We start from the raw sequence: 22,352 nt of genomic DNA on the forward strand, positions 1-22,352 counted from the left end.
GGCAACTTATGAAACAAAGGAAAATATAAAGGAAGGGGAACGCTGCCCTTTTCCAATTCCACATCGGTAGTGATGGAGTGAGGGAAAAAAAAGAGGGGCAGAGATGCTACAAGCCATCCAGACACTAATATAACTGTTAGGATTATTTATTTTATTTACTATTTATATTTTTATTATTTTATCTTATTTTATTTTTATTACATTTATATGTATTTATAAATAATAATAATCATCATCTCTATTCAATAACTAACATGCTACTAGAAAGAGTATCTTTTAGGTCCAGACCTGTGATTTCATTGGTGTTAGAAGCTCCTGGTGAGGAAACCTCAGCAGATTGGCAAATACTTGATGACTTAAGAGTCTTTAAGTCTAGTCTGGGGCACTGAGAAGCTGGGTTCCATGCACAGGGTCATGAAGCAGTCCTTGAATTCTATCATCCTAACAATGAAGTCAGTTTCCTATCTTTTATTCCATGCCACTATATTAATATTGGCATTCTCACTATAAATGGAGCCAGAAGATATAAACAAATTGCAGCTAAATGGCTGGCTGCCTCATGAGATTCTCTTTGGAGAGGCAAATAAAGGAGTAGGAAGACTTGGTTTCATAGTGCATCCAAAGGCAACAAGAAAATGTAGTTTGCGGGGAGACTTGGACACAAACGAAAACATCTGTTGCAGAGGTGGAGGCGATAGAGAGATTCTATGAAGAATTTGAGGAGATCCTCCAAATTAAAGTAACATGTGTCTTAATCCTCAGGGCCTGCAGTGCAAAAGTGGGCAAAGGGAAGGATGGTGAAAACGATGTTGGCAAATATAGGTCAAGGTTAATAAAAGAAAGATTCCAAAGACTTCTAGATCATACGAGAATCTCTCCCCTATATACTATGATTATTTTCTTCAAGGAGAGAGTCAGAAGGCACCGAATATGATAAGCACTAAACTGCAGCTCAAACAATGGAGTCTATATCCTCTCTTCTCTTGAGAGCATGCTGCTTGCTATAAGGCATCCTTTCCCTCAGAATGCTGTGGAGCGGTTTGGGGATAGCTCTACTCTACCCTGCTGGCACTCGTGGAGGTGGCTGACACATGGCAGCGTACTTGCCTGAGACTGATTTTGGGTCCTTGGCTGCCTGTTCAGCTTGTATATCATTCTCTGCCCAAACAGGGATCCTACAATTGATATTTCTAGCCTCAGCACTTAGCTCTTCAGTTCAATAGGTTCCAAGTCATTGAAAGACATAGGTGCTGGCAGGAAAAGGTGCTTCCTGTATCTGTGGCCTCCTAGATGAGATGACCTTTGACAGGAGGCTGAATCATGCATTCCTGACTGGTCAGAAGTCATAGACCTCAATTAAGTTCATTGTACAATACAGCCTGAGGCAAAATTACAAACCTTGTTTATCAGTCCCACAAATTGTTAAATGCTTTCAATATCCACCTCCTGGGAAAGTATAATGAAAGTGATGGGTTACTGCTTCATGCCAAAGTATTTGTCAGTGTGAGCTTTAAAGTATTTTGTGTTTTAAGTATCCCTTTTGTGATGAAGAAAATAAATAGCTATTCAATATCTGAAAAAAAAATTTACTATGACTCCTCTGATTCTAAATTCAGGGTTCTTTCCACTGAGCGAAAGAATATCTGGTAAAGAAGTTATTTCTAGTTTGTTTCTTCTACCACCCCATTCCATCATTCTCCTCTACCTCATAATTCTAGGGCCATTCGGGAGGGGTGAGGAGAAAATCATTTGAAGTTTTAATTAATACTAATGTAGTCAGTTTGTACATGTGATTGTAGACATGAAATGTCTGCCCATTTCATCATCTCACTTAATCTTTTTGGCCTTCATTTCCCTTATCTGAAAACTGCAGATGAAAATTATGCTTATGCCATGCCTATCCCAGGGCTCTTGTGAGGAAAGCACTTAGGACACTATATAAATACAAACTGTGGTTATTTCCCTGCCTTTCTGGCTCCAAATCCAGCACTTTTTACTACCCTATCTTGCATGATACATGACACTGCCTCACTGTGAAAAAAAAGATTCCCAGGGAGAACTTTGCTGCTAACATATTCTTAAATACCTTATCACACAACACTTCATTGTTTTCTCATCTTGCATGCTGGAAGAAATGGACTGCCTATCTCCAACTCTTATTCAGTAATGATGAGATAACAAACCTGACATCTGATTGCATGGGGGACATGTTTGCTCAGAGATGGTAAGTAATGAGTTCCACCAATCAAGTTGGCACCCCAGCTGATTATTTTTGTTTTAGATGTTTATAACCGACTTCATAATGGGCTTTCTGACTGGTGTTGCAGTCGTGACTGCTGTTACAAATTACCGGCTTGGGGAAATAAGGCATTTTATGCTTTCCCTAGCCATCTGTGCCTTTGTCTGTGGGGTACTGGAGGAAGGCTTTGGAGTAAAACAATAGAAATCTTTATTGGATCTAGAATTCCAATGGACCATAAAGATCAACCTCCTCATTGCATAGATAAGAAAACCTGGAACCAGAGAAGTGAAGAGATTTGGCCAAGGGAAAACATGCAGACTAAGTATTAGAATGCATGACCTCTAAGTTCAAATATGGTACTATACTACGAAGGCTATTACTGCTTCACTGGAAGGGACCTTAATAATCATTTGGTCCAATGTCTCTGATATCTCCGATAGAGAAGAAAAACAAAATAAAACAAACAAATCTACACTGGATTTGGTATCAACTCTAGTTCAGCCTATTATTCTCTGTGTAATCTTACTTTCTCATCTGTATGAAGCATAGGGTAAATTGTCTTGTAAGGTCCATCCTAGGGATCTGGTGCTGAAGATTCCATCAAGACTTCTGGAGATTCTAGGAACATAGTGCCTCAGCATTTGGACATCTCAGAGATGACATTCTTGATGGCTACTTCCAGCCATGATTCAGCACTGAATGGCATGAGTATATAGAAATCATGAAATTATCTCCTCATATGCTGATGAGCCAGGGCTTATGATGACTTTATTGACTTTTTAAAAGGATAGAAAACTTCCAGATTAGTCTCTTTGCTTCAACTCTCAAATAGCAAGTGGTGGGCTCACTCTCTAGATACTCCATGAAGAAGCCTTTTTTTGTTTTGTTTTTTTTTTGTTGCATTAATTTTTAAAAATTTTTTTCTTAGTTACATGTAAACAAATGCTTTATTATTTTTTAAATCTTGAATTCTACATTCTCTCCCTCTCTCCTCTTCTCCCTCTTTGAGAAGGCAAACAATTTCAAATAGATTATACATGTGTAGTCATGCAAAAACATTTCCGTATTAGCCATGTTGCAAAAGAAAACAGATTCCCCCCCCAAGAACCCAAGAACAATAAAGTAAAAAAAAAAAGTATGCTTCAATCTGCTTTCATATTCCAACAGTTCTTTGGATGTGGATAGCGTTTTTTTTTTCATCCTAAGTCCTTCAGAAGTTTCTTAGATAATTGTATTGCTGAGAATAACTAAGTCATTCAGAGTTGATCATTGCACAATATTACTGTATTTCTCCTGGTTCTGCTCCTTTTGCTTTGCATCAGTTCATATTCATCTTATTAGGCTTTTCTGAGAGTATCTAGCTCATCATTTCTTATAGCACAATAGTATTCCATCACTATCATATGTCACAAATCGTTCATCCATTCCCCAATTGATGCGTGTCACCTCAAGTTCAAATTCTTTGCTGCCACAAAAAGAGCTGTTACAAATATTTTTTTACATATAGGTCCTTTTCCTTGTCATTTGATCTGTTAGGGGTAAAGATCTAGTAGTCGTATTGCTGGTGTATACGGTTGTATAGTCCTTTGGGCATATTCCAAACTGCTCCACAGAATGGTTGAATTAGTTCACAACCCCACCAACAGTACCATTAGTGTTCCTATTTTCCTACATCCCCTCCAACATCTGTCATTTTCCTTTTCTGTCATATTAACCAGTCTGATAGGTATGCGATAGATAGTACCTCAGAGTTGTTTTAATTTGCATTTCTCTAATCGATAGTGATTTAGAGCATTTTTTCATATGACTATAGATAGTTTGGTTTCTTCATGGGAATACTGCCTATTCATATCCTTTGACCATTTATTAATTGGGAAATGATTCATATTCTCATAAATTTGATTTAGTTGCCTGTATATTTGAGAAATGAGGCCTTTATCAGAGACACTTGCTGCAAATTTTTCCCCAGTTCACTCCTTTCCTTCTAATATTGGTTGTATTAGTTTTGTTTGTGAAAAAAATTTTTTAATTTGATGTAATCAAAATTATCTATTTTACATCCCATAAATCTAGTACTCAGGAAAAGAAATACACCTATCTCTTGTTTGGTCATAAATTTCCCCTTATCCATAAATATGACAGGTAAAATGTTCCGTGTTCCCCTAGTTTGTTATGATGTCACCCTTTACGTCTAAATCATGTATTCATTTTGACCTTATCTTGGTATACAGTGTGAGATCCTGATCTATACCTAGTTTCTGTCAAACTGCTTTCCAGTTTTCCTGGAAGGTTTTTTCAAACAGTGATGTGCCAAAAGTTTGGATAATTGTGTTTACCAAACTTCAGATTACTATGGTCATTTGCTACTGTTTATTGTGTACTTCATCTATTTCACTGATCCACTACTCTATTTCTCAGCCAATGCCAGATTGTTTTGATGACTACTACTTGGTAATACAGTTTGAAGTCTGGTATGATTAGGCCACCTTCCTTCACATTTTTTTCATTGATTCCCTGGATATTCTTGACTTTTTGTTCTTCCAGATGAATTTTGTTATTTTTTCTACTTCTATAAAATATTTTTTTGTAAATTGATTAATATGGCACTGAATAAGTAAATTAATTAAGGTACAATTGTCATTTTTATTTTATTGGCTTTGCCTACCCATGAACGATTAATATTTCTCCAATTGTTTACATCTGACTTTATTTATATAAAAAGTGTTTTGTGATTGTGTTCATATAGTTCCTGTGTTTGTCTTGGCAGGTAGATGAAGGAATACTCTTTTCTTTCGTGCCATTGTTGCTCCCATGTGGTTCATGAACTCAATTAGATGAGTGTGTGCCTAGGCTTCTGGCTGACTTTTCAGTTATGATGTTTCTTTTCCTGAGCACAAGATCAAATATTGTTCTCCACATGCATGTGCCCAAACTTTTTGACTTTTTGAGTTTAAGAGGTCCAGGTCCTGGGTCTCATCAGGTGTGGCAGCTGCTCTAAAATTCTTGGAGAAGAGTATCACCAATAAGAGGAAGGGCCCAAGCCTAGACCATTTTACCAGAAGACACGTACCATGAATTATTTGAACAGTACAGAGATGTGGTGAAATATAAAATGCGTAATAGACAGGCCTGAAAACTTCTTTATGTTCTTATGAGGATTAAGAGTCATCTTCCTGAGAGTGTCTGATAGTAGTTGTAAACTTAGTTGCTGTATCCTGTTTTAAGTGCTGTCAATGTATGTTGTGGGCCCTTTGCTCCAATGTAATTCCCTTTTCATAGAAGAAACAAACATCTCCTATACCTGATAAACAGTGTACACTGATTGCCTTTATACTCCCTCACTGAGGACACTTAGACCAGAGCCAAAATCTAAATTTTAAATAATTTTCCTTAGGGTGCTCAGATAGGAGTTTAACTAACCCTAGTAGGTGAGAAAAAAGAGCACATACAACCCTTCTTATTAAAGGTTGGCTTACAAGGATTTCATCCAGTTTGGATGCTGTGCCTGAGTTCAGAGAAGATGTGTCCCTTATGGGGGAAGCAAAGAATTCTGCATTTGTTTTTATTGATCATACTTACTTGTTCCGAGGGAAACTTTTATTTGCAGAGAGTGAGATAGAATCATTAGAAAGTCACAGTAATGGAGGGAGGAAGCATCAAAAAGCCTTTTAAAGAGAAAATAAAGTGTTGTTTGATGAGAAATAGTGGGGAATCCTTATCTCCTTTTAATATCTGTAGCAGGGCAACTCTCTAAGACTAAATTAGAGAGAAGATACCAACGTCCCTTAGCAGAAGGTTTCCCCAAATGAGATTTCTATATGTTAATAAAATCACAGATCAAGTCCTTATTCCTATGCCTGTTATAAGAAATAGTATTGCATGGTGGATTTCCAATCCAATTGAATCCTCCATTCTTTCACTAATCTTCAATCTCTCCCTGTATATTGTCTGTTTCCCTGACTCCTATAAACACTGCCATATCTCCCTAACCTTTAAAACACCTTCATGAGATGCATCTATCCCTGCTAGTCCTCATGCTATATCTCTCCTTCCTTTCACAGGTAAACTTCTTAAGAAGGCCATCTATGATCAGTGCCTCCACCTCTTTTCCTCTCACTCTCCAAACTCTCCAGTCTAGCTTCTGATCTCATCATTCAACCAAAACTACTCTCTGCAAAGTCATAAATGATCTTTTACTTGTCAAATTGCCCTTTTCTAGGTCTTCATCCTTCTTGATGTCTCTGCAGCCTTGGATACTCAATCACCCTCTTCTACCTGACATTCTCTTTTATCTCTAGGTTTTCATGGTGCTGCTTTCTCCCAGTTCTCCTGCCTATCTGACCACTCTTTATCATTTTCCCTTGCAAGGTTTTCATCCAAGTTACACTTGTTAATGATAGATGTCCACCATGGCTCTCTCCTGGGCTTTCTTCTCTTTTCCCTCTGTACTATTTTACTTGCTGATTTCATCAATTCTCATAGATTTCTTTCTTATCTCTATGCTAACAATTCTTAGATCTACTTAATCAGCTCTCTCCAAACTGCCAGACTTGCATCTCTAACTGTTTATTGGACTTCTCAGATTGGATGTCCCATATACATCTTTAGCTCAACATGTCCAAAATTGAATTCATTATCTTTTCCTAAAAAACAAAACAAAACAAAAAAAAATGACTTTTCTCTTCCAAACTTCCATATTACTGTCAAGGGCACTACTATCCTCCCAGCAAACCAGGCTCACAAACTAAGTGTCATCCTCAACTCTTCCTTTTCTCAACCTTTCCCCATATTCAATCAGTTGCCAGGATTTGACAATTTTACACAGCCTCTCACAAATATGTATTTATTTATATGCTTATATAAATAGTATATATTTATATATTTGTGTATGTATGTATGTGTGCATATAGGTACATATATACATGCGTACATAAACATACATACACACATACGAATATACATACCCCCTTCTCTCCTGTGAGACTGCCACCACCCTGGTGCATGCCCCCATCACCTCACATCTGCATTGTTGCAATAACCTGCTGGTTTGTCTCCTTGCCTCTAATCTCTGCCCACTCCAGTCCATTCTCCATTCAGCTGCCAAACTGATCACCTCAAAGCACAGATGGACCATGTCACCTCCCTATTCAACAGACTCCAGTGCATCTCTCTTACCTCCAAGATCCAATGTAAAATCCTTTGTTTGCCTTTGAAAACTCCTCAGAACCGGGTCCCATTGTACCTTTCCAGTCATCTTACGCTTTATTCCTCTCTTTGTATTCTTCTAACCAGTGACATTGGCGTCCTTGCTGTTCTTTGCACAAGACATGCCGTGTCACAACTCTGGATGTTTTCACTGGCTGTCCCCTCTGCCTGAAATGCTCTCCTTTCTTATCTTGACCTCCTGGATCCCTGTGTTCCCCCAAGTCTCAGTTAAAACCCCACCTTCTGCAAAAAGCCTTTCCAAGCCCTGCCCCTACTGCTGGTACCTTCCCTCTGACTCTCTTGGGTGTACCTAGTTGTTTGCAGGTTGGTTCTCTCACTAGAATGTGAGCTGCCTGAGGACAGGGACTGGTTTTTTGCCCCTTTTCGATACCGGCACTTCACACAAAATCTGGCACATAAGAGGTGCTTAATAAATGTATATTTACTGACAGACTGACTGACTGAATAGAGTGCTGGATTTGCAATCAGGAAGAGCTGGATTCAAATCCCTCCTCTGACATTTTTACTAACTGCACATCCCTGAAAAAGTAATTTAACTCCTCAGTATCTCAGGTAACTCCCTGGGACTTCTCTCCTGAATCTTACGCAGTTTAGTGTGCAAGGGATGAGGGAATTCCCCATATTCAAGAAATCGTCAATCCTGCCTCAAATTCTAGAATGGGATGTTTTCAGATATTCCACACTAAATGCCATAAGGAAAAGATGGTTCAGGTGACAGTCAGAAAATGGAATCCTAGATCTACTATTAACTAGTTGTAGGGTGTTGGGCAAATCAGATTATTTCTCTGAACCTCAGTTTCTTTACCTGTAAAATGAGATGATTAAACTAGATTATTATACTCACTGACATTTATGTAGTTTAGCACCTTCCTCACACAACCTTATGAGGTTAGGGGTGTAAGTATCACAAGTCTCTGTCATCCCTTAAACCCCTAATATTCTGTGTTCCATGTTCTAATGTCCTTTCTACCTCTAACACTGTATTCTCTGTGCTGAGGTCTCTTTCAGCTCTCACATTGTCTAATCCTAGGGTTATATCTGGAAGAGGACTTCCTTCACTCCACTCTGTTTTAGTATAAAATTACGTATTGTCTGATTTTATCCGAAACTATTGAAAACAGACTGTGAGAGTCCCACAAGTATTACCAACCATGCTTTCAGAACAAACAAACTAATTTGAAGCCTTGAGGGCCCATTTGAATAAAACCATTATGTTTTCTATACTCAGTTCAACCTAGGAACTTAACTAGGATTGAATGACTCTAAAAGAACTGAAATGAAATCATTAAACTTAGCAAATAGCTTAGCATAGTTAGCTATTAGAATAGTTAGTTAAACATAGCACAGTTAAACATAAGACTAGTTAATTAAAATAGGCAGCTAACAACAGCTTCCTTCTCCCAGTAGTTGGACCCAATTTGAGCTCCTCTCTAGCTTCCCCCAATCCACTGTTTCCCCTCTCTCTGAGATGAGTTGTTTTAAAAGTTGATTGGGGACATATTTTGTGGCAGTTGCCTGGGACATGTTTTGTATCTGCTTGCTTATGGCATAAAAGAAATTGTTCATTACATCTCTAGTCCAACCCTTCAGAGTAACTAATATTTCATGTTTACAGGAAGCTTTCCTCCAAGGAATTCATGGAATCATAAATTCTATAGCCAGTTGAGACCTCAAGAGATCATATAGTCTAGCCTTTGCCTCCAGGCACATAATGTACCATTATGATGATTTTGATGAGGCTTCTGAAACCCAGAGCGGTTAAATTAGTTTCCCGAGATTACAACTAATAAATGTTGGAGAGAAGATGAAGCACAAGATTTGTTTTTTCTTCCTACTGCAATGTTTTTTTTTTTCTTTTCTCTTGTCCCACTCAAAAAAAAAAAACCACCTCAAAGTAAGCTCCAGGTATCATCCATATTATCCAGTGGAATGTTTCCCTCATACCCATCTAAGCATGGGCACAGTTAATTTAGTTTGAGATAGTAAATCAGTATAATATGGATGATACAGGTTCCCCACCCCTATTAAATATTTATTGAATGAATTAACATATATAAAGCATGTTGTAAACCTTGAAGCATAACATAAATGCTAGCTTCTATTACTACGACTGCTACTACTACTATAATAAGGTTTTCAAGACTTTGAACAAACTTGGGTCATCCCTGTCTTTCCACCTTTATTTCATGTGACCCCATTCTATCTATTCTATACTCCAAGGCAAACTGGACTACTCTCTTCACCCTTCGTGCCTTTGTGTACACCACTTCCCATACCTGGACTGCCTTCCTACTACCATTACTTCTGCTGAATTCTTAGAATCAGCATTTAGCACATTGCCTTGAACATAGTAGGTGCTTAATAAATATTTATTAAATTGAATTAAACTCCATAGCAAGGAGTCTAAAAGAGGCAAGGAACCATCTCAGCCATCAATACTTAGTCTTCTTGCCAAGTGGAGAGACATGGCAGCTAAGAATTAAACCAGTTTAGAATACAAATTGCTTACAAAACATGAAGGAAGAGAGTGTCGTAAATAGTAAAACATCATCAAATAGCAAAAAGAAAACAAACCTATGGGAAGGTTATCATGGAACCCAACTAAATCAGATCATCCAGAAGTGATTTACGGAAGAAACCAAAAGAAAGGACCAAAACAAGATGCAAAATGGAACAGATCGGCTGCTTCTCTAGTGACCCATCCTCTTAAGTGGAACCACCGTATTTAGACTGTCATCACCTCGTTACCCAATGCAGTGTGTGAAGATCTATTGTTGTTGTTGCTGCTGCTCGTTGAAAATCAAGAATGAAAAATAATCACATCAACAATGTGATGAACTAACAATAACGTTAAGAAAAAGAAATAAGGAAGAGCCTGAAACCTGATCAACTACATATGGAAGAGATCCATACTTGAAGATCCACAATTTTAAAGATGCTTGGGAATCAATTTCCAAGTTATTTGAAAGGGAGGGAAGTATGAAGGCAAACAGCCCATAAGCATCTCCAGAATGTGCCAGGAGCCTGAGGTGAAGGAAAAGAGCAATGGCAAAGAGTGTGCCAACACATTGTATGTGTGTGTCTATGCGATAGCCCAGAAGCCACACTCATGAGCCTAAGGTAATTAACGAATCTCCACTATGTAGGGAGAATCCTCTAGGTAGAATGTAAGGAAAGACATGGACAAGAATAAAAGAGAATGAGAAGTTGTGAGGGTGGTCATGGTCTTCAGTGATAGACACAATTCCCAGGCTCCATATAAATATTTATTCTCTTCCCCTCCCCTTCACCTGTTCACAAAGCACTGTGCTGAGCATTGAGGATGGAAAAGCAGGGACCTTGCCTCTTGTCAAGGAGTATGCATTCCAATGGGGAAACAAGACATAAACATACAAGACACAGAGTAAATGGAGACTCACGTAGGAGGGGAAGCTGAGTCAGACCAGGATAGGATCTCTGCAGAAGATGAGCTTTCAGCTGAGTCTTGAAGGAAGCCAGGGTAGCTCGGAAGTAGAAGGGAAGAGCACCAAGGAAGACAAAAGCATGGAGAAGGGAAACAGTTATGTGTGAGGCATGGGGGCCAGTTTAACTGAGTCACAGAGGAAGGAAGTACTTCATGGAAGGAAATAAAGTGCAAGAAGCCTGGAAAGGTAGGAGGGGGCAGGTTATGAAGACCTTTAAGCAATATAAAGGAGTTTTGGTTTTGGCAGTAATAAAAAAGCTACTGAAGTTCATTGATCAGGGAGAGCTGGTCAAAAAAATCACTTTGACAACAAAGGAGAAGATAGATTCAAGTGGGGACAGGCTTGAGGAAGAGAGGACAAGTAGAAGTCTATTATAAGAATTCAGGGAAGAGGTGCTAAACTAAGGTTGTGGCTGTATGAGTAGAGAGAAGGCGTTATATACAAGAGTGGAGATAGAAATGACAACATTAATAAGCAGTTGGATAGAGGGGCGGCAAGACTTATACACAGACATAGACAAAACAAATTAGAACATGGTAGGGGCATAAGATAAATATGAAGTGCTTTGAGGGCCCATGAGGGAGAGATTATTTCCACCTCAGGGAATCACTGAAGAGATAGCATTGAAGAATTAGTAGGATGGGTGTCTATCACTTGGGAAGTGGTTAAACAAACAACAAACTCTGGTATGAATGCAATTGAATATTTTTGTGCAGTAAGAAATGACAACTATGAAGAACTAAGAAAAATATGTGAAGATTTATATGATGTGATGCCAAGTGAAATAAATGGAGCGAGAGGAAAAATATATACAATGACTATAACAATATAAAGGAAAAGACCACTAAAGGGAAGCCAGACTCTCTTGTAGAGAGGCAGGGGATGCCAAGGGCAGAATGATTCCCACATTTTCAGGCACAGTTCCTAGGTTGTTTTTTTTTAACTGTTCCTTCACTGCGAAGGAAGGTTCAATTCTAAGGGGTAAGGGGTATATCTAGAAATGTGATCTAAATAAATAATTTAAAATAAATAAAAAGAGGGGCAGCTAGGTGGCGTAGTCTATAGAGCACCGGCCCTGAAATCAGGAGGACCTGATTTCAAATCTGGCCTCAGACCAAACACTTGACACTTACTAGCTGTGTGACCCTGGGCAAGCCACTTAAACCAATTGCCTAAAAAATTTTTTTTAATTAAAAAAAATAAAAAGAGGGAATGGGGAAGATAAAACCAGAGGGAAAAATAGGTAGGATGACAACAAGCTGAGTTTGAAGGCAGAGCATAGTTTGCAGGCCATTCTAAGTAAATGGAAGATCATGGCAAAACCAGACAGATGGATATGGGTAAAGGATGACAAATGATCAAGTTTGGCAGTAGAAAGGAGTAAGATAAGGCTGTAAAAGTAAACCAGCTATAGAAGGTTTTGAATGCTAGGCTAAGATGGTTGAAGTTCATTCAATAGGCAGTAGGGAGCCACTGAAAGTTTTTGAGCAGAAGACTGTTGTGAACAGAGATGCACATTAGAAAGACAGCTAAATATGGAGGCATTTGTGAGGTGAGCCAGGTAGACCATTAAAGGGATTGCTTCTCCCCTAAGTTCTAGTACTTTCTCATTCATTTGGTGCTTAGCTGGTTCTTGTGATTTTTCCTTCTTTCCTTCCTTCCTTCATTCCCTCCTTTCCCTCCTTCCTTTCTTCTTTCCTTTCCCCTTTTTCTCCTTCCTTCTTTCCTTCCTTCCATCATTACTTCCTTACTTCTTTCCTTTCTCCTTTTCTTTCTTCCTTTCTTCCCTCCCTTCTTCCTTCATTCCTTTCCTCTTATCCTCCTTTCTTCCATTCTATCCTTCCATCCTTCCATCTTTCCTTCCTTCTTTCCTTCTTTCCATTTTTGTCCTGGTCTGGCATTAATATAATGAGTTCTCTACTTTCCCCATCCCCATATTAATGCTGAATGTAGTGCAATCACCTGTTCAGAATAAGTCACTTTGGCTTAAAACTTCCAAGCTTAAGAGAATCACCAATCTCTGTCCTGTTGGTAGCTGAGATTTTAGGTCTGTACCACTACTCTGGCCTTCCTGTGTCATTTCTTATATTATTCTGAAGTTCTTTAACTTTTCAAGTCTGTGCCATCTCCCCATCAGGACTACAGTCTTCTTTAGAACAAAGACTGTATCATATCTCTCCACTTTTTCCAGCATCTAGCAGAATACTGAGCACAAAGTAATGAGTGAATTAAGACTTGCTAAAATTCCTTTTCTCCATACAAAAGCCCCCACATGCTACTCACTGAGAAGGGTGAAAGGACCTTGCTGTCCCTCAGAGGCAGGTGGGGGAGGGGACAGACACAGTGATAGCAAATGCCAGTAAACCACACTGACCCCCCATAGGAAAGCTCAGCAAATATCAGTCACCTTGCAGAACACTTGGCCTGATCCCTCCCCTGCCCTCTGGGCCTTAGTAGCTTTAATCAAATGATCTCCCAAGACTTGATTAACTTGTTAATTAATTATTAATTAATTCCTTAATTAGCATTTTTATCAATAAGTAATGATACAATTATATATTATTATTTTATATTGTGTTATTATATACTATTATTATATTATATTTTATATATGAATTATATTATAATAGTATATATTATATATTGATTATAATAATTATGTTATTGATTAATTCCTTTGTTATTCCTTAATTATTAATTAAATCTTTTAAAAATTGATTAATTAATTCCTTTGGTCTGAAAAATATGTTGTTGTTTTCTTTTCTCCTATTGGTAAGACTTACCTTAAAAGTTTCACTTATCAGCCATTGGTTATTTCTATTTCCCAAACTAAATGAGATTAAGGTATATGAGAGTCTTACCATTGAATTGGAGCTGGTTAGCTGTAGTTATTTTTCAAAGCATCAAGCCTTAACAAATGAAGCACTAGACTTGTAGGCAGGAAAATCTCTTTTCAAATCCTGGCTCGGTCTACCCTTATTGGGTATGACTCTGTGGAAGTCTTAACCTCTTTGAGTCTCTTTCCTCCTCTATAAAATGGGGATGAAAGCACCTACTCCACAGGGTTGCTGTAGGAATCAAATGACATTATGTACAGAAAACACTTGGTAGACCTTGAAGCTCTCTATAGAAATGAGAGCTGTTATTGTTTTTACCTCCTTGGGCCTCACTTTCCTCGTCTGTAAAATGTGGGGCCCCGAACTCAGTAATCCCAAGGTTCTTTCTGTTCTGAAACCTAGAATGTGTAAACTTTTCTGTGCTCCTTTTTGTTTTAATTGGCCAAGTGGGAAGCTCAGAACACAATACCGCCTCAGGCTGCTATTCGAGTGTGAGACACTATAGTGAATTCCCTGTTGGCATCAGCCTTCTGAGGCTCTCCTACATCTCATGGGGGATTATTTCTCTGGCAGTCAAAAGCAACCTTCTATTTGCGTGGGGCCCATCCACTAATGTTGCCCCCTGGCACCAGGAGAATTATTTAGTGGACCACACTCTGGAAGGAGAAGATGCTCTGCCTATCTCATTCTAGATATCTAATTTAATGCAATGAATGGCATCACAGTGGCTCAGTAATCAATTAATGTGCATGGGGACGGGCAGCCAGCAAGGTAATTTCTATCACAAATTGCAAGGCCCTGGGATTTCATTTGAAATCATTTGACTTCTCGTCACGTCAGTTTCATCACACATCTAGTAGTAGGAATAACCAAGCTCATAGAATTTTAGAATGACAGAGCTGAGAAAGTTCTTAAAGCCATCTGCCAGAGATGGAATCAGCCTTAAAACACAGAAAGCTAGCGCCAGAAAAGATCTCACCTAATGCAATACCGCCCTCACTTACAGATGACAACCTGGAGATAGGTCAAGTGTAGTGACTTGCCCAACAAGTTAGTAGCAGTCAGGATTACAATCCATGGCTCCAGACTTCCAGCTGGGTGTGTGTGTGTGTGTGTGTGTGTGTGTGTGTGTGTGTGTGTGTGTGTGTGTGAGTGTGAGTGTGAGTCTCACCCCATCACACTATCTTCATAGATAAAGTATTTCTACAATCCCCAGAAGTTCTCAGGACAAACTGACCTAACAGGTACCTTGGGTTAATGGAACAGTCCCTGTATTTTGATTTTGTGGAGGGGGTGCGTGGGTGTGGATGTTGGGTTTTTGTTTTTGGAAACCGGATCAGGGGGATGAGCAGGTGGTAGAGAGAATTACCAGTCATGGGGGATATGACGGTAGTAAAGTAGGAGAGGATTCCTGGAGAAGGGAAGGTTTGAAATGAATTTTTAATAAAGCCCATTTTGACAAAGCTAGTTAATAAATTTTAGAGAAGTCCTATTCCCTGACTTGATAGAGCTTATAGTAAGTAGGCGAAAAAGGTACAAAGCTATTCAATATTATATATTATATAAGTGGATTAAAGAGTCGCTAACAATGGGTAGTCTTAGAGAAAAGTGTACCAGGGATATTCTACAGGGCTTGATGAAGAAGGTAAACTCTGAGTAGGGCCTTAATGGATGGGAATAAATTCAATAGGTACAGTGGGAGAGCATGGGCATTCTAGGCACAGGTAACAGCCCGACCAAAGGCATGAGGGTGGAAAGCATGTTTACATTTTTTTAAAAAATCAATGTCACGCACAACATGAGGATTTGGGGCTTAGAAGAAGTTCACATGGAAAAATCTTGGGGTTTTATTTAACAGTGACCTCAATTTACTTAACAGACCTCAGCATGATATAGCCTCAGGGAAAAATAAAGCTAATATCATTTTAATTTGCATTAAGAAAAGCACAATGTCCAGAATGGACACAGAAGTATTCATGGCATAGTAGATAGGGAACTGGCCTTGGAGTCAGGAAGACCTGGGTTCAGGTCCTGACTCTGGTCTCTATAGGATCACACATCTGTGTGTCCCTGGACAGGTCACTTAATCTCTTAGTGTGCTAAGCAGTTCTTTTTTTTATGAAAGATTAAAAGTTACAGAAAAAATGCCATCCTCCATTGGAGTGTCCTCATCTAGGAGCTTTCTATATCAATGAAATCATAGGTCTAGTACCTATGGCATCCCTATTTTACTGTCCAGAACAAGGGAAGTATTGGCTGCATCATGCAGAGGACAGAAACCTAATGAGACCACTTCTGCTGTATAGCATCCCATTTTAGGAAGGACAGAGTGTGTCCAAAGAAGGGCAATGACGATGGTGAGGGGACTTGAAACTCTCATATGAATACAGAATCAAGCTCATTGAGAGTAGCAGCTAGGTGGGGCAGTGGATAGAGTGCTGGGGCTGGAGTCAGGAATACCAGAGTCCAAATCAGACTTCAGATACTTACTAGCTGTGTGACCCTGGGCAAGTCACTGAACCCTGTTTGTCTCAGTTTCTTCATCTGTAAAGTGAGCTGGAGATGGAAATGGCAAACCACTTCAGTATCTTTCCCAAGAAAACTCCAAATGGAGTCACGAGTCTGATAGAAGTAAACAACAACTCTTTGAGAGTAAGGATTATTTAATTTTTTCTTTGTATCCCATACCTACCGTAGTACCTGGAACATAAGAGGTACTTGATAAATTCATGCTAATTATAGATCATTTGAAGGCATTGTGTACAGTTCAGTGTGCAGAAGACTAAAGAGAAATATATCCATTGAATATTTAAAGAGCTCTTGTATGGAAAAAGAATAGATTTGCTTTTTTGTTTTTCTAAAGATTGGGATTAGAAAAATGGGTAAACATTACAAGGAGGCAGATTTTGAATCATAGGGTAGAACTTCCTTGCAGTTAGAGCTGTCCAACAATAGAACTGGCTCTTTCACAAATTAACAAGTTTTTTGTCACTAAAAATATCCAAGCAGAAGCCAAGCATCAGCGATATCTCAGGAGCGATTCCTGTATTGGGTGAAAGGTGGCATTACCTGGCCTGGCTTCAAAGAAGTCTAAGAGTTGGAAGGAAAATTAAAGATTATTTAGCCCAAGCTCTTTATCCTAGAGATAAACAACCTGGCAGTCAGCCCAGGCAACATGGTTATAGAAAACTGAGGACATGAACCCAGCAGATGTAGTGAATTCGAATATTCTTTCCAATGTACCTACAAGGAGCTTTTCAAATCTGAAATTGATCCAGAAGAGCATTGGTTCAAATCCCATTTCTAACACTTAAGAGTTTTGTAACCATGGGAAGTGTTGTAACTCCTTTGAGATTCAGTTCCCTCATCTAAAAAATAAGCACATAGGAGAGGATTGTTTTCTTGGGCAGCTAGGTGGTACAGTAGATGGAATGCTAGCCTGGAGTCAGGACGACTTGTGATCAACCAGCCTCAGACACTTACTATCTGAGTGACCCTGGGCAAATCATTTAATCCTGTTTGCCTCAGTTTCCTCATCTGTATGTAAATGAGCTGAAGAAGGAAATGGCAAACCATCCCACTATCTTTGCCAAGAAAACCCCCGATGGAGTCATGAAAACTTGGATAAGATTGAAACAACTCAACAACAGAGAATTGTTTTACGTTTGATAAATTCATATCGAATAGTGGAATGATTTTTGTGGGTACACCTTTTTGGGGCTTTCTTGAAAACATACTAGAGTGGTTTACAATTTCCTTCTCTGGATTATTTTACAGATGAGGAAACTGAGGCAAACAGGATTAAGTAACTTGCCCAGGATCACAGTTAGTAAGTGTCTGAGGCTGGATTTGAACTCATAAAGATCAGTCTTCCTGACTCCAGGCCCAGTATTCTTTCCACTGTGCCACCTAGCTGCCCTAAATTAATCATAAGCTTCATTTATTGGTGAGATTTTTACCTATTTTTCCAGAATATCTTAATCACTAGTATGAATGCTTTATCTATCTAACTTCTATATTTACCACTTAAAGAAACCATGTTGATGCATGCCATCTATAATTAGCTCTGCATGTGCTGATGCACGTATATTTATTTGGTCCTTAAAATATTTGTTAGTTGAAATATAGATGAAAATCTTCTTTATCATGGGTTATAGCATGGTATGGAAGAGAGGACCTCTGAATCTGGAGTAAGATCTGGGGCTTGAGTTCAAATCCAGCTCTCCCACATCATACCAATTTGTCCACCTTTAGCAAATCACTTAATTTCTCTGGTCTTTACTTTTCTCATCTGTAAGTGAAGGGGTTAGATGACCTCTTAGGTCCTTTCCATTTCCAAATCAATGATTCTACTCTCCTTTTTGAATGAGTGATCATTATAAACTTTACATTTTGATGTTATAACAATTGTTTGATATCATATTTATAATGAGAGGATTCCAATATGGAGTCACTTAGTCTAAGAGGTCCTAATGCCTATAGAAATATATAGGCAAAATAGACATGTTGTACTTTTCCATTGTTAACTCTCTGTTAGGCTGATGATGCTTGCAGCTTTTTGATTGGATGAGCTCTTGACCTGCTTACAAGCTGTTCTCCTTCTGCCTTAGTTAATGTTGGACCCTCCTACCAGTTATGAGTGGGTTTCCTCCCCAACACATCTCCTTCGTCCTCAGACTGTGGCGAGTTTCTTTTGTGTGGGGATAAACCTCTATCCATTTATGTTGCCATAGTATATGTATTTTCTTTGTTTGCCTGATTGCTGCACCCCGTAACAATAAAGCTTGTGATTGTATTTCTAGAAATTCCAAATCCAGGTATTTGCTTTAACCTAACCCTTGAGAGGCCAAATAAAGCATATTGTCATTGAGGAGGCAGTGAATCCTACTACAAGATAACAGAACGAGAGAGTTGATAGGGACCTCAGAGACAATCTGCTCCCCTAACTTCTGCAGACAAGGAGCCTGTCCCCAAAGATGCTCTGTGGGATGTTTAAGACCATGTAGCTCATCGCTGGCAGGGCACAGACTCCAGTCCAAGTCTCCTATCTCTCAGTCCTGGCCTCCTTCCACTGAACCTAGCTCCCAAATGCATTTGCCACAATAAAACTTCAGTCAAGTTTTTAATATCTATTACTCTATTTAGTGACATTCCAGGCAGGATCCACAGTACATCAGGGAGCACTGGGAATTTTGTTTGGATGGCAATGAAATTTGTGATGAACATGCCAGGGCACTGTTTAAACATTCAAGATGTAAATGTTATTTAAAGGAGCAGGAATTCAGAGTGTTCGATCCAAGCATCCCCTTTTCACTAAAACATGAAGACCTAATTCTTGTCATAAGAGGATCCTATGTATGTTGTGAATATTTGCCCAAGACTGACATTTAAATGTTGATGCTGGAGGAATATCAACCTTTTTATTAATTTTTATAATTAATTATATTATATTATTATATTGTGTTTATTATATATAATATATTATATATAAATATAATGTTTCTTATATTATATTATAATATTATTTTAATCATATAATTACTTAATTAATTAAGCTTTTATTAATTCAGCATCTTGACTGGTCCATTTCAGGTGGAATCCCATTCATCTTGACCGGAGAGTTTTTCCAGCAGTCTCAGTGGCCAGCTGCCTTCATGATCGCAGGGACCGTCAACTGGCTGTCCAATTTTACGCTGGGGCTCCTTTTCCCATACATTGTGGTATGTTCTATGGCGGTAGCTGTTTTCCTTCCACTTTTTTCCTGAGGCTCTCTGCACCTCTAAGAAAAGGGGATGAGGAGAAATGATGACCTTCTATATAATGATGAAATTGGTTAGGAGAAAGGTAATCAATCTTTCCAAATCGCTCATCTCATAACAAGAGGAGAGTGATCTGTACTAAAGGTTAGATACAGAGAGAAAACCCCTACTTCGTATGTTATAGTGGAAAGAGAACTGCCTCTGGAATTAGAGGTTCAGGATTCGAATCCCACCCCTGATGACTGTTACTCGTAGGACCTTGAATAAGTCACAGCCTCCCTGGGCAGTTCCTCATCGATAAAATGAGGGGGTTAGACTAGATGGCTTCTGGGGTGCTTTCCAATTCCAGAGCTATGATTCTGTTTTTTCACTCCCCATTTTGACATTGGAAAGAAACTGGACCTCAGTTTTCTTATCTCTAAAACAAAAGGTTCAAATTATGTTGAGCCCCCTTCAGTCTCTTAACATTCTAGCCTGTGTTTAGGTTCCTTCCACGCAAAAGCTTTCTCTCCTTCCTCTGTTATTTCTGCAGCCCTACACCTGAATATCAACCATGTATTATTATGTGACTGGTCTGTATGCTTCCTTCCCCAAAAATGGATTATAAACTTTGAGGAAAGAGACTGTATTTTTTTTTATTTTTTTAATCATCAGTGCTTAGTATAGAGTTATTGATTGAGTGATTGATAAGGCATTAATTAAGGCTTATCATATGTCATGGGTATATGCTGAGCACTAGAAATTCAAATGCAAGAAAGCAAAGCATTTCTTTCCTCAAAGATCATCAAAGACAATATATTCTAATGGTCAAAGACTACCCATAAAGAAGAGGTAGAAAGAACAACGGCATGGTTTGGAAATAGCCAAGAAGTGATGTGGAGGCCTGGGTCCAGATAAGACGAAGTGAAAGCTCCCTTAGCATAATCCAGCATCCCAAGACAGAGTCCAAAATTCAATGGAAGGGGAATAAGGACAATGAAGACAATGGCCACAGAGGAGGCTGCATGGTTTGCAGACAGCCCCTTAATAAATGTTAGCTGAATTCAATTGAGTTCCAATTCTGATGGCCTACATTTTAAGCCCCTGCCAGCTTTGACATTATCTGCTTTTAAATTAATTTCTTTTAGCTGCTTCAAATGGGCCTATCACTGACACACATATAATCTAGGTACATGCCTTGGAATGTGGAATTAAGTAGTCACAAACTTCATTTAATATTTTTCTGGAGTCAAACTCTCTCAGCCAAATTCATAAAATGGTACATTGTCTTTTCAGTCAAATTTAAACTTTAATAACTTTTTCAGGCTCAAAAATTTTGCTCAAATTTAATACAGCCAAGAGTCAGTAGAATATTCATAATGCTTAGGGAGACCTACAGGCTAAGATTTCAAATCTTCCCTAAGAATTAAATTGCATGTCAATCTATTCTTCTCCACATCCTTCAGTTGCTATATATAACAACACACCAGCTTTAAGATGAGGGCAGACTGAGAAAGTCATTTGTTTCCTCATCTGGCACTTGAATGGTAGGGGTAGACCGCTAAATGACTGCTTAGGTCTCCTTCCACTCCAACATTCTAGGGATCCTCTATGATTTTAACAGTGTCTTTGCAGTATGTTTCACCAGAGGGTTGGCAACAAGATGTATTATATTGGGAAGAGCAATGGCCTCCTGGACAACAATCCCGGAGACCTGGGTTTGAGGTCCAGCTCGGTCAGCTGTGTGACTTTGGACAAGTCATTTAACCTCTTAGGTCTTGGTTTTCTTTATCTATAAAATGGCCCATTTGCACAAAATGGTGATCCCTTCCAACTCTAAAATTCTCTGTATTAGTCTATCAGGCAATTTTAAATAATATAGCCTTAAATCATACCATATTTTAAAAAATATCTACCTCAGTTACAAATGATATTTTTGAAAACACACATAACTGTAACTGATTCTAGGGGAGTAATGAAGCAAAATTATCCCCATGGTTTCTATTTCACTAGTAGTAATGATATTTTCTCACTTCTCAGTGGGTATAAATCATTCTCAAGTTACCATCACTTCTCTTCCCTTTCTCCCAAAATGATAGATATGTGTATGGAAAGAGGAAGGAAATAGGCAGTTAGGTGGCATAGTGGATGGAACATTTGATTCGGAGTCAAAAAGGCTTGAGTTAAAATCCTCCCTGAGACATCTAGTGTCAGTGTGACCCGGAGCAAGCCACTTAACTTCTGTATGCCTCAGTTCCTTTATCGGAAAGTGAAGATAACAGCACCTATCTCACAGGGTGGGGCAGCTAGGTGGCACAGTGGACAGAGTGCCAGGACTGTTTTTCAGGAAAATGAGTCTTCCTGAGTTTGCATCTGGCCTCAGACACTTAATAGCTGTGTGACCCTGGATATGTCACTTAACACTGTTTGCCTCAGTTTCCTCATCTGTAAAATGAGCTGGAAGAGGACATGGCAAACCACTCCAATATCTTTGCCAGGAAAACCCCAAATGGGGTCAGGAAGAGTTGGAACAATCTCACAAGGTTGTTGTAAGAATCAAAAGAAGTGATATTAATAAAGCCCTTGGCAAACCTTAAAGTGCTACAGAAACGTTAGCTATAATTATAAGTAAGTATGAGCAGAACATCTTCTCTCTCCTTAAATTCTCTTTTTATGGATTTTTCCTCTGCCCTTACAGTTTCTTTCCATGTATTTATAATGATGTCATATTTATAAGTAGAACCATTACTCGGAGGTAGATGGGAGGATGAAAAGAAAGCAGAAATAATGAATTTTTTTCCTGTTTGCACTCTTAAGGAGAATGATATTCAAGTTAGGAAGTATA

The 22,352-nt window shown here is 38.7% G+C and overlaps 1 protein-coding gene across 1 annotated transcript in view; it reads left to right on the forward strand.

Moving 5' to 3' along the window:
• SLC2A9 (solute carrier family 2 member 9) overlaps positions 1-22,352 on the forward strand; it is a 314,145-nt gene that overhangs the window by 252,643 nt on the left and 39,150 nt on the right. The window contains exon 15 of the mRNA XM_020992085.2: positions 19,362-19,489. Within this exon, the coding sequence (XP_020847744.2) occupies positions 19,362-19,489 (128 nt within the window). The remainder of the gene's footprint in view (positions 1-19,361; positions 19,490-22,352) is intronic.

Source organism: Phascolarctos cinereus, unplaced genomic scaffold (genome assembly GCF_003287225.1).
Source record: "Phascolarctos cinereus isolate Bilbo 61053 unplaced genomic scaffold, phaCin_HiC Scaffold_9;HRSCAF=440, whole genome shotgun sequence".
NCBI lineage: Eukaryota > Metazoa > Chordata > Mammalia > Diprotodontia > Phascolarctidae > Phascolarctos > Phascolarctos cinereus.